The sequence below is a fragment of the Xyrauchen texanus genome, chromosome 24 (genome assembly GCF_025860055.1).
Source record: "Xyrauchen texanus isolate HMW12.3.18 chromosome 24, RBS_HiC_50CHRs, whole genome shotgun sequence".
Taxonomy (NCBI): Eukaryota; Metazoa; Chordata; class Actinopteri; order Cypriniformes; family Catostomidae; genus Xyrauchen; species Xyrauchen texanus.
In genome coordinates this window covers 6529740-6542939 of record NC_068299.1, presented here as the reverse complement: position 1 = coordinate 6542939, position 13200 = coordinate 6529740, and the positions used below count along the sequence as shown (strand labels likewise).

General features: G+C 38.5%; 1 protein-coding gene across 3 annotated transcripts in view; it reads left to right on the top strand.

Moving 5' to 3' along the window:
* The window catches only part of LOC127617875 (cytoplasmic polyadenylation element-binding protein 3-like), a 35009-nt gene that overhangs the window by 6690 nt on the left and 15119 nt on the right, over positions 1-13200 (top strand). For 2 of the 3 annotated variants that reach the window (XM_052090012.1, XM_052090011.1), the window contains exons 3-6: positions 819-903; positions 7082-7138; positions 11635-11658; positions 12601-12768. In XM_052090012.1, the coding sequence (XP_051945972.1) occupies positions 819-903; positions 7082-7138; positions 11635-11658; positions 12601-12768 (334 nt within the window). The remainder of the gene's footprint in view (positions 1-818; positions 904-7081; positions 7139-11634; positions 11659-12600; positions 12769-13200) is intronic. The other variant, XM_052090010.1, reaches the window with a different exon arrangement.

Sequence of the window (13200 nt, the reverse complement as noted above, 5' to 3'; positions counted from 1 at the left end):
CTGCTCTAAATGTAAGTCAGCTCAGTAGATGCAACACAAGTTATGCAAGCGGGTGGCCACAATACAAGATGTGGCGTGTGTGTGTAGTTGTTTAATACAGAGATATGTGTGGCTTGTGTCTGATAGCGACTGAAGTGAAGAGCTCAGTGTTTTGATTGCTCTTGATTTTTACAAAGTTGGCAGATTTTTATCTGGAAACCCTAGAGGGGAAATATGGCTTTTTGAATGCTCAGCTAGTTGCCAGACAATAGGCTCGATGTGCAAACAATGCGCTTCCCTCGGTTGGCCTCTGTCCACTGCTGTATTCATCCCCACACTTTCACTGGTTCACTCTCTTTTTAGTTTTTCTTTTATACCCCTGCTTATTCACTTTGAATTGTTTAATGGAGTTCACAGTAGACAGGCCATCTCACCTAATGTTCGTCAAAACTGACAGCATTTTGGAGCTTTTAACAGATAATCCAATCTGAAGTAGAATACTTGGGGTAAGGCTTTTGCTTAAATTTTCCTTAATTACATTCCTTAATGTTCACATACTGTAGGTCTAAATCATAATCGGCTACAGAAATGTTACAGCCAAACACTTAAATAAGGAACCTTAATCAATTTCTATTGAATGGGAAAAAAGAAAATCCCATGCGAAAACACATGTAAACAACATTTGACAGGATTGCAGTCCTAAGGTTTTTGTGTCTCTGCAGATCTGAACTTGGCCCTAACCTCAGCCCTGACACTCAAGAGGTTGTGAAATGGGGTTGTAGTTACAGTAGCTTGTCTCTACTTTCTGACCTCTGACCTCTTTGTTCTGTTTTTTTTAGGAAAGAAATCGACCCTTTGACCCATTTAACTTGCAAACCTTGGAGAATTCTTTAATGGACATGATCAGGACCGACCACGACAAAGGTAAACAACATCCTGCTGTTGGCCCACCAATGACTATCGCTAATATTTTATGGAACAATCTTTTTTTCAGGTTAGGACTGTTTAAACATCCATATGTTCTATATTTGTTCTTTTGGCTTCATTCATTAATATCATTAGGCTTTGGTTGATATTATATTGTGTCTTTTATGCCTCATCTGTATTTTGACTTGTTTTATTTCATGTATTTATATGTATTTTTAGTTTTTCACATCTCTTCTTCCAATGAGTTCTGAGTCGGTTAGTGAGACGCCGCTTTTAGAGGACGCAACTGAACAGGACAGCAGAAGTTAGTCTTTAGCAAAGCATTGGCTGAAGAGAAGGTTGACAGTAGCTGCTTTTATCCATTGTGGGAAATTCTCTCATAAGATGTTTTAAGATCACACAACAGTCTCAGGGGAGATCATGAGAGATGGTTTCCCTCTCTTAGACAATGGAGGTGTGTGAGTGTTTCGACAAACAGGAGGAAAGAGAGAGCGAGTGTGAGGTAGAGAGATTGTTTTTATGTGCTGGATGCATGGAGAGCCAGATCAGGGGCCCCGTCACGTTCTCAAATGTGGAGCTGTTTTTCCAGCTCTAGGATTGAGAGGAGCTGTGAAAAGCTTCATTATGGGACCAGGTTTGTGTTGTTCAGGGATGACTGTGTCTCTGAAAATGAATCTGGCTGTTGGAGGGTTGGGTTCTTGACTGACAGTGTGTTGAAATGAGAGTAGAGAATCCGAACTCACTAACAAATGTCTTAACCATAGCAAACCGCACACCTCCAGCACATGTCATTAAAGTGGGGCAATGGACCGAAAAGGAGATGACAAAATATTCGGATGGAACTTTCTCATGCTTCTGGTTTTTGGCACTTGGTAAATGAATAAAAAAATCAAAAATTCCATTTATGTTGCCAAAAAGTAAACTCTTTTCCACATCTTCACGAGTGGTGATTTTGGTTCTCATATGTGTTTGGGAAATGTGGTGACTCAAAGCAGTTGTTTAGCATCTACTTGTCATGCCATTCATGTTCCTTTTGAAGAACTTACTAAAAGTCACTAGCGGATCAAGAGCCTGTGGAATAAATTCTCCAAACCTGAAAATGTGTGTTGTATTCCCCTTACTCTTTTCTCCTTTCTGGTATATAAGGCCCACTTTTCATGATCGAATCAAGTCCAGATGGATCAAATCCTGCCCTACATTTTTTTAGGTTGAATGTCCTTTTTCTCTTGGATGCTGTAAACTGTATGTCCAATAACAGAAGCAGCTTGGGGTGCAAACACCATTTCATTGTGAATTTTAAAGATGATCTGTGTAATCATTTTCATTCCAGCTTAATACGCAGACAACCGTGCATCATTTGTTGATACATTTCACCTAAAAGTGTCACACCGGGGCTCTGTGGTGCTATTCAAACATTCCTTTGTTTATTCGAGCAGCTCAACCAATTCAGATTGATCTCGCAGTGAAGTCGGATACCATCCATCCATCCATCATCAACCGCTTATCCTGTGTACAGGGTCGCGGGGGGCTGGAGCCTATCCCAGCTAACATTGGGCGAAAGGCGGGGGACACCCTGGACAGGTCGCCAGTCCATCGCAGTGAAGTCGGATACATTTGATTGATTTTTACTTTGCTCAAATCGGTCTGTGCTTACTGCCTCCAGTGGCCAAAGCGGTAATTGTTGTTGGGCGTATGGGCATGTGTGAGCTCCATTTTTGCAGATTTAATATCCATGGAGGGGCGTTAAAAGCAAGTTGTGATGCGAGTTGTTTTCAGCTGTACAGGCTGTAAAACAGTGAAGAGGAATGTATATTTCATGAACTATACCCCCCCAACCCAATCACCAAACCTAAACCTAACTATCAGTGGAGTAAAACTTTAATGTTAGAGGGGAAAATGAAACCTACTAATCGTGATCGTAATTGTTTATGTGAACACTATTACTTACTGGTTTCAGCGTGGGGATATGAACTCCGGTCTCTCATGCTGCTGACACAACATCCTTCCGGTCGCGCCAAGGGGAAGATAAACACACTAGAGCTGATGCAGAAATGTCCACTAGGAGATGGCACTTATGAGTGAGTCGGAATAATGTAGGCCAATAATGGAACTGTTAAAAACAACATGCCGTTTTGCCGTGGGATAATGTTGACCAATTGTGTGAGTTTGGGATGGGACTGTTTGGACAACCAATGCAAATGGAAAGAGTTTTCAGGAATCTGTTCATAAAGAGTAAGCATGTAAGCCCCAATATGCTTAGCTTGATCTGACAACGCAAGAAAATTGCGTTTACACAAATCATCGCGATGTTATTGCTTTAGTCATAAAAGCATAAACAGGTTTGCACACAAATGCGCACATTGGATAAGCCGGTAAAAATGTGTGTAATATATTTAATGTGCATTTTGTTTTAATTTAGTACTGCCCTGATGATCTATTTGACATAACAGATTTTTACATACTGTATATTCCACAAGGCATTATAACAAAATTTACACACATTATCCTGCAAGTTTACATCCTCTTGGTTCATAATTTAGTTCAGTTTTTCACCTTACCATGATAAAGGAAACCGTTAATGGCATTTACATGACCTTAGTTGTGTTCAGCTTATTAATTATAATCGCTGTTAGATGGCATTAATCCAATAGCTGTGGAATGTGGAGGAATTTGCTTTGTTTTGAACTGCAGGATCAAGTAATGGAGATTCTAACATTTGCACAAACACACACAAATCACATGATCTCTCTTGTGTAATTGTGACCAAAGGTTTACACCAACTCTGTTGTTCCCTACATGTGGGCGATTTGAAATATCTACTGAGGCTTGGTGTAGACTGTGGTGACAGAAACTGCTTGGCAGCAGATGCAGTCTGATTTCATTTTGGTCAATAACTCTGTTGTAATGGTCATTCTAAAATAGCTGATGAAACGAATATATTTCCGGACACTTTTTCTTCGCATTCCTCTCTTTCAGGTTCCTCTCATTAAAACTAGGAAACACTTGACATGGCGACCTATAATCTGGGACGCTGAGGTCCATTGGGTTCAGACAGAGCTCATTTTGTCGGTTTACTCAGGACAAAGTTGAGTGAGTGGCCAAGACCATGATGCAAGATGTTTGTCAACCCAGGGCTAGATTGACTTTGAACTTTGACATTGATAGAAGTGCCTCACAGTTCAACTTGTCCCTTATAGAATGACCTGGATGAAAAACATTGTTTTGTTTTATTTGTTGCAGGACAGAATTTCAATGTAGGATCTTTTCTATTAATAGTTCAACATTTTCCCCAAACAAGCCCCATTAGGGTGACTGTGTGAAGCTTAAGGTGTGCGACACGTGTTGTTAACGTGATTTGACCTGTGAGCTAATCTTTACGTGCTGAGCTGCCAGAATTATCAGCAAGCTTGTTTGATTCATCTAGGTGTTTTCCCCTCCAGCTAACTTACTTAACGGAGTGAAAAAATTCATTGATGCATTGACCTGACAATTAAAATTAAAAATAAAAATTACAATAAAGCAGAACAATGCCCATCTTGGTTCTGGAAGTGTTTTTTCCATTATTGTTTCCATAGGGATTTCATAAAATACATTAAATAGCCACAGTAAAGTTCTAAGTCATGAACCAAACCAACCAGCTCTGAGATGAATTACAAGAATACAAGCTTTGATTTTGAAACAAAAAAACTACTTAAACAGAAGTTCCCAGACTGTGCACTTAAATTGATAGTTCACCCAAAAATAAAAATTCTCTCATCATTTACTCTCCCTCATGCCATCCCAGACGTGTATGACTTTCTTTCTTCTGCTGAACACAAATTATGATTTTTAGAAGAATTTCTAAAATTCCACAGAAATTGTGGCATGGGATTTGCTCCTGTTCTAGTTGTCCCTTGTTCAGAGGAGCAATTTGAAAGTGACAAGGTCCAAGTTCTCAGAAGTTGTATGGTAACCTTAATTTCAAGCTAATGTGTCAGGGGAAAAGATGGCTTTTGTGTATCTGTCATAAGATATCACCCACTTTCATGCTGAAGGTAAAGACATTAACATCTACTTCCAGAGCTCAGGTCTGATCAAACAGCAAGAGGGGAAAAGGAAATGCATGATTTGCATAGGCACATTTCCAGTGAGGAAATGTCAGCATAATATGGTCAACTCTCTTTTGGGGTGTCTTTTCTCTGTCAAAAGAATACTGATGTTAATCTTAGTTGAATGTGATCTGTAGATTGCAATTAATCGTTTAAAGGGGTCGTGACATGCCTTTTCCATTATTTTAATGTTTTTAGGTTCACTTATAATATTAATAATTTTTTATGCACAAAAACAGTAAAATATTTGTAAAATATGATCATTTTCCACCATTCTGACCCTCTGTCAGAAATGCTCAGTTTTGGTGCTGCTTCTCCTTTAAGATTTGACGGTAAACGCCCACAGTTCTGATTTGCTCTACTCTTGATTGACATGCTCTCTCCTTGCCATATCACTGCTCACCTGCTACTGGGTGGGGCTACAGAAGTAATAAGGTGAAATATGCATTGATGTGTTGTGTAGGCGTTCAGATGTAGATGAGGAGGAAGTAGGGAACAAGTCATCTTTTTGCAGTGAGGAGGAAGTTTTGAGTCCTGGAAATTACAGAATGTTCATAGTGCAGTGACTCCAGCTCTTTTATGACAAAAGATAAAGGAAAATATGATTCCTCTTGTCATGACCTTTTTAATATCTTTATATTTTTATAAGGGTGCATAGTTATATTTACTGGAAAACAATACAGAGGTACTGATACAGTGGCATCTTATTCAGTGGACTATGCACTTGCACTATGCATTTAAAGTCCACTGAAGGGCTTTTAGTAACATACTCACTAGGGCTTGTCGATAAAACGATATCAATATTTATCACGATAAAAAATTCCATGATATCAATGTTAAGCTTTTGAGTAATTCTCGATATTTAGCCTGTGTTCTACATCTAGACATGCATGTTGCTAAAAACGCTAGCAGTTTGGCTTTCTTATCGTATGTTTCCACTGGCTTGTAGTGAGCTAGCGCTTTCAATTCCTTCCTATGGAAGCCGAGCGTCAAGCTCGCAAGGTGGATTGTAAAATTTTACAGCAGCGTGGGGCAAGTTATTCAGATTTCATCAACTCAGACAAGGATTAAAGACAAAACAATTACTAGTTTGTAGCCTAGTCTTTCTCACTTTAATGAAAATAGAAAAATGGTCCATTAAGACTTTTACTTTTTTTACAATTCTCTTTGGAGATACCCCTGAACCCCCATACAGTATCATTCCTCAGTCACAAGGGCTTCTATACTATTTGTATATGGATATCTGTATGTAAAGAAATATGAAAATATTTTAATGTAAAAAAATATATATATATATATATTATACCTTCATTATGATTCAAAATGAACAGATCATCTTAAAACATTCATATCCAACTGCACTCATTTGATAAACTATGAAATATTGTAATATTTTCATAGAAGATCCCTCAGATACCACTGCATTGGCATTTTGCACTTCTAAAACATTTTTGCACCTCTTATTTATTTTTTTGCATTTCTAAACAATAGAACTCATATTTTACATATTATGAGAGAACATTACAAATTCATTTTATGAATGGATGTATTCGACTCTAATTTTTCAGATATCATTTATTTTGGTATGCATTTCTTTTATATTACACACAGAATAATGATTATAAACATAATGCCATGCAATACATTTATGGAATTAATTATGCATAATCCATCTGTTTTTAAAATCTGCATTGTCATGCTTATTCTGTTATAAGAAATAAAATTGGTTTATATCGATGGTTTTATTTTGGTCAATAATTGGCTGAAATATATGGTGCATCCCCACAGCTTAATAATTATTTTAATTGTTTTAAAATGCACTTTTACACTTAAAATGTTTCCTAAATATTATCTGGTCTTTATTCACAAAACATATTTTAGAAGGGGGTCCCTCGCAAGGTGATTGTCATATTTGGGGGGGGTTTGGCATCCAAAAGTTTGAAAACTCCTGGTCTAGGGTATGTACTTAATTTGATAGCCAAGTAAACATGTATGAGTAAAAAGGGAAAGTTGCAATATGTCTTGTGTCTCCATGGTGTCTGTTTCATAACACTAATGGTTTGTGTTTTTCTCTCTTCTTTTTTTAGGTCGCATGGGTCTGAACTTTCATCATCCAGTCGCTGAACATATTTTACCACTCAACAGTGAGTTTCTCTTGCTTGCAGTACTTTGTTCATCTGAAAAGGAAAGCATGTTCTCATTAGCATTAATAAAGTTTTGGAATTCTGTTTTAAAGCGAACGGTTATATATTTCCTCTTATTTCTTATTTTTTGTAATTCTTCATTTGTCTGAGAGCTAGCTGCATTTTCACCACTATACTATACTATGGCTGCAACTAATGATTATTTTGATAATCGACTAATCTAACGAATATTAGAACGATTATTCGACTATTTGGTTGATTATTGCAACGATTAATCATTAGCTCTTAACTGACAATTCAGCTTGTGCCTAGACTTAAAAGGTTGTATTAAACGTGGTTACTAACAATAAAGAGGACAAAATCATCTTTTAAAAATAACTCTAAATGACATTCACTGAATTCCAAGGAAAATACGTTTTTTTGTTTAATTCAGTAAAAATTCACTGGAAAAAAAATAAAAAAAAATGTGTCTTGTTTTCCAAATATTCTCTAAAAGCATGTCTAAATATATTATATGTTGCTTGTCAGGTAAATGTATCTTGTTTTAAAGGAGTTTTAGATATTATTTTTGGAAAAAAAGCCAGAAAAGACTGAACAAAAACTTGATCAAAGACCTTTATTTTTACGATAAGCCCAAATACATGTTTTCAATGTTTACTGTGCACACCTCCTGCTCTTTTGCCAAACAAACTCGTAAAAATCACTATTCGGTGACACTATTTCAAATTTTTTTGTGTGCAATTTTATGTACGTTTCATTTTCTATCATTACATTGTTTTGAGTAAATATCAGCATTATACCAGTCATCTAGATATCAGCATCATATCGGTCGATCATTCGTTTCTTGTAGGTCTCAGTGCAATGTGATGACCCTTTCCGACCCCCTGTCTGGTACCACCAATCCGCACACATCTGCTGTGCTATGATTAGCAGTCCTGAAAGCTTATATACACACTTTGTCCACTTCAGCAGGTGGCAAACTGCCAGAGGAACAAACATGAAAGAGAGGAAACTCCAGGAGCATTTTACTGGGGTCACAGATGACTTAAGCAAAGTGTGCTCATTAAACTGATGCTTGTAGTGAGGATCTCTCTCAGTCAGAATGAGTTCTTTCTCACCAGTGAAAAGCTTCGAGTGGGATGTTTGAGGTCTGGTGTGTCAGTCTTCTGGTTTATTGACTGCGTTTTGTGGGCGCACACTAATCTTAATTGTTGATTGTTTACCTTGACATCTATTTAGAAGACAGGGTTGTGATTATTGTCCTAACACAAGGAAAGTCAGACTCTACTGTTCTTACTCTGTGTCTTATTTCATGACTATTCAAGCTTGCGTTGTGGTATGCCATGACTTCCCCGAGGGACTTCCACTAATTGCTGTTTCTCACTCTCGCCCTTGTAAAATTTGACAGTGGTTATTATTTAACAGAAAGAGAAACTCTATTAGATCTGTAACTTTCCTTTTGAATGCTGCCCTACAGTCACTTCTCAGATCTAACTCTGGACTAGGACCAAACACCCCTGTCCCATCTCTCTGGGTGATGACCGATTCAACACAGCTAGCTCTCCTTTCTTGTTGCTAGGAGATTAATACGCCCTTGACAACATTTATTAGACATCTCTGTATACCCAAAGTTTTTTAGATGGTACACAGTGACGTTTTAATGAAAACTCAGCCTGAAAACAACGTTTACATCCAACTCTGAAAATGTCACACAATTGGAGCCTAAACCGGCAAACCTGTCTCTTCCAGAATAGTTTGTGTGTGTTGAAGAGCTTCCCCTCATGTGACTTTATTTCGCTTCCATCATGCTTTTATAGGACAATGGAATGCAATGAACTGTTGAGCACTACTGCAGGGGCGCATTAACGCACAGGCTTACCCGGGCTGAAGCCCAGGTGCCCACAACTCACAGGATGCCCAGCTCGTGGTGTCCTCTACCCCATTTTATCCTATCAATGTTTGCGGGAGGAGTGTGTTAAAACACTTTCAGCATGAGACGCAGTTGTTGACACAGAGATGGTGTGTAACCGTGAAAGGTATCAGTGTAGTACATTTTCAATGCACAGCAATTCACCATCCCCCCCCCAAAACCACTCAACAACTGGAAGGGGGCCTCTGAGGAACATCGAGCCCATGGGTCCAGAGGTACTTTAAAGCATCCCTGACTACTGGATCAGTTCAAAGCATAGCCACGAGCATTTACTATGAGTTGATGAACAAGGAACTAATCCAGAATCTCTTGCTTAAAGGAATTGTTCATTCAAAAATTCTGGCACCTTTCACTGACCCTCATTTCTGTCCAGAACTGGGCCATGAAAAGGGAAATAGTATCCAAACATTCTTCCTCTTCCATTTATTTATTTTTTTTTTTTGGATAAACCGATAGAGATGCCCTAAACTGCCCTAAGAAGTTGAAAAAGTGCACTCAATCGCAGTTAGGACAGAACAATTCTTTATATATGGTGGTCCTAATAATTCCATAAACATGATTGTCTACACAATTAAGCATATACAGTGCATTGCAAGTATGAAGTCCCATTGTACATGCAAAATGTTCATTCTTCCATTTAAAAAAAAAAACTCGAGAGGGTGATAGAATTACCTCCGGATTTACTATTATAAAGGCAGCTAGCTATAAACTTGTCAAACATTTAACTAAAGCCAGTCCACACTAAACAATTTTTACCATCCTTTTACAATTGATGTCATGACTGTTCAATATGATTACAGTGAGAACTTGGGTAAAAGCATGGCACACTGTGCGGCATGATGTCCGACTGTAGAGGATATATTGAGCTTGTATAGCTTTAAGCGTTCGCTTTCACATACTTCCATAGAGCATATTTGGGGTCCTAAAAGTGCCATAAACATGATGCTCTACACAATTATGCAAATACAGATGTGAATGCATGGCCAACACATTGCAAGTTTGCAGTCCCATTGTACATGCTACAATGGGACTGCATGTACAATGTTCGTTCATTCTTTCATTACTGTGGTGTTAAATGGAAAAACTTAAGAGGGTGATAGATTTACCTCTGGATTTATTATTATTTAGGTAGCTAGCTATAAACATGTCACCGTTTAACTAAAGCCGGATCCACACTTAACAATGTTTTACTGTTCTTCATGATTTATGATTGTCATGACTGTATGAAATGATTCCAGTGAGATCTTGTGTAAAAGGCATGGTACACGGTGCGACATGATGTCAGTCTGTAAGATACACATCATAGCCAAGACTTTGGTCTTAAACTTCCCTATTGACAGCATTGATTGTGTGTTGCTTCTTCTGGCTGCCATAGGAGCAGTCACACTGTACGACTGGGATGCAAAATTTCTGACACTGCCAAAACTTGTCGGAGGCCAAGATTCATCACAAAACCTATTAATTTTTCGCGGGTGAATATGTCAGATTAAGCGACTACCAACATAAAGTCTTTAACGGTCCCTGACATTTGTTTCAGACAGAATATTGTGGGCAAAATTGTACAGTGTGAACCTAGCTTTGCCAACTTGTCCTACAAACTGTTGCGTCGCTATGACGTGGTTGACCTGAAAGAAAACTGTAGAAGTAGAGGTCTGCACCTGCCTTAAAATGCAACCTGAACCCAAAATCGCTCGCTCTTTATATAAAGCAATCTGGGCTCATTTGCAACAATATACTGTAACTGTCACATGAAGTGCTTTTTGCGGCCTAAAGTTCTTCAGAATGTTTGTGCTGTGCAACGAATGAAACCAAATATAGGTGTCCTGACATGTGTTTTTGAAACTTTAAGTTATTTTTAACTTGACATGGTGTCTATGTGGCTGTCCTGGACGAGACACTGAAGACATAGTGAGATGCAACAGTTGTAGATGTCCTTCTAGCATCAGTTTACATCTGGAAAAACAGAGCAGATGCTCACAAAAACATGTTTGGTGTGAACATCCCCTAACTCGTCCATTCACACTTGTCTGTTAGTGAGACCGTGCACGAAGCAAGTTGGGCAGGCATGTTATTTTATTTTTTTCATTAATTACAAACCAGAACCTAACCTGAACCGAAGACATTTTGTCGGTTTCTCAACCCGGGTAGGAGAACTCTGATAAGAAATTTATGCTAATGCCAAGCCAACAATAGTGCCTTTTGCAGCAGTACTGCTTATGTTGATCTACTTTGCATTTGGAAGAATGAACAAAATCGTGTTTGCGTAGCTAGAAGCGTTTGTGTTCACATAATTCCATAGAGTATATTTTGGGGTCCTAGTAATGACGTAAACATGATTCCAGAGATTTAGATGTGACACAACAGTGGTGGTCAGGTGAGAATGTGTTTGCCCTCTCTTCTGTGGTATACAACAGTACTTTCACTGTTGTCTTGGTGACTGTTCCCATGGTTTCCCCACAAAAACTCAAGTCATTGTCACTCGTCTCTCCCCCTCTTCTTCTGTCTGTCCTCTCTGTCGTGTCCTGATTCTCTCTGTCCATCACTCTAACTCTATTCTCTGGAGCAGCCAGGAGCTATGGTCGCAGAAGAGGTAACCTGTCGCCTTCTGAATGTTATGTGCTTGCAGAAATGATGGGGCTTGTGCTTGGGCTGAATATATGTTCATAAGGGTGATTTGGACATCTGGGGGGAGTGGCGTCATAATAACTGCTTCATTTTGTGATGTGATTGAATTCATTCTCTTTTTGATTTTGCCAATTTTCTGCTAATCATTGAAGTAGGGTGTGGCAGGGCGGAGGGCGGGGCCAGGTAGTGATCCTACCTGGCCCCGCCCTCCGCTCTGCCACATAGGGTTTGTTTTTTCATCATTGGATATAATCAAAGTGGTCCGAGGCCTATTTTAGCCATCGATACCTAACACATTTGCTAACTGTGATTTTGGGGTTTCATTTGAGAGAAAATAATGGTCGCATATTGTCATAATCTCATCAGAGTCATTGTGTTCATCGGTCAACAGTGTTTCTTTACAATGTCTCATACATTTTTCCAGTACAAACATTGATAAATTATTTTTAAATCATCTAGTCAGTGTGGTGGATTGGAAAAACAGTATTATCAAACAAAAAAAAAGTTGGCCATGAGAACAGTGACTGTAATATCCACCACGTATGTTTGGAGTGAATGTGGACTTGCTGTATTTTTATTTTAGTGTTCTATAATTCTTTCAGGTCTACTCTAGAGTGTTTTCAAATTTACGCACATGTTGTTGTTGTTTTTTGTTATTAAATTTAAATGTAAAAACACTTACAATCCATACAAATACAATAATGAAATTGGTTTAGAAAGGAAAGAAATGGCATTATTTCTAAGCTTGTTTTGCTTTCTTTTATGGTGGTCCACTTTGACTAATCTGTTTCTCTTTTCTGGGCATCCCTTTCTCTCTCTCTCTCTCTTCTATCTTCACCACACACTTTCATCTCCTGTCCTGTGTGATTCCTCTATTTTCTTTTGTTCTCTCCACTTCCTGTTGAAGGTCGCTCTTCACTGTTTCCTTTTGAGGATGGCTTCCTGGATGACAGTCATAGTGATCAGTCCCTCACTCATGGGCTGAGCTCCCCCACTCGCTGCCAGAATGGAGAGAGGATGGAACGCTACTCCAGGAAGGTGTTTGTCGGTGGACTGCCACCCGATATCGATGAAGGTACTCCACACACACTCTCAGCTTAGTGCTGATCTTGAGTTTGTTGGGTATTTTGGTTAAATATCTTAATATCTTAAATATCTTTTCTTAATGCATGTTTATGGTCGTACAGTGCGTGATTCATTGGCACATGCTATTCCAAAAAAAAGCAAGTCTTGGTAATCTTTTATGTAATCCATATATAATAACTTGATCCACCTCTGAAAAGACTTTTATGTCACAAATCTACTTTTTCAACAGCCTGGCTCCATTTTGGTATGTAATACACACTTTTCCCAATTCAATCTCTCTATAGCTAATCAGCTCTATAGCTGTTCTGGTTGTAGTCCAAAAACCTGGAAGAGAATTAGCATTTTTGAGCCATGGGTTCCCTCTAGTTTTTATAATGGCAGTTTTAGATTCATGAGTAAAAATAACATCTGTGGTAAACAT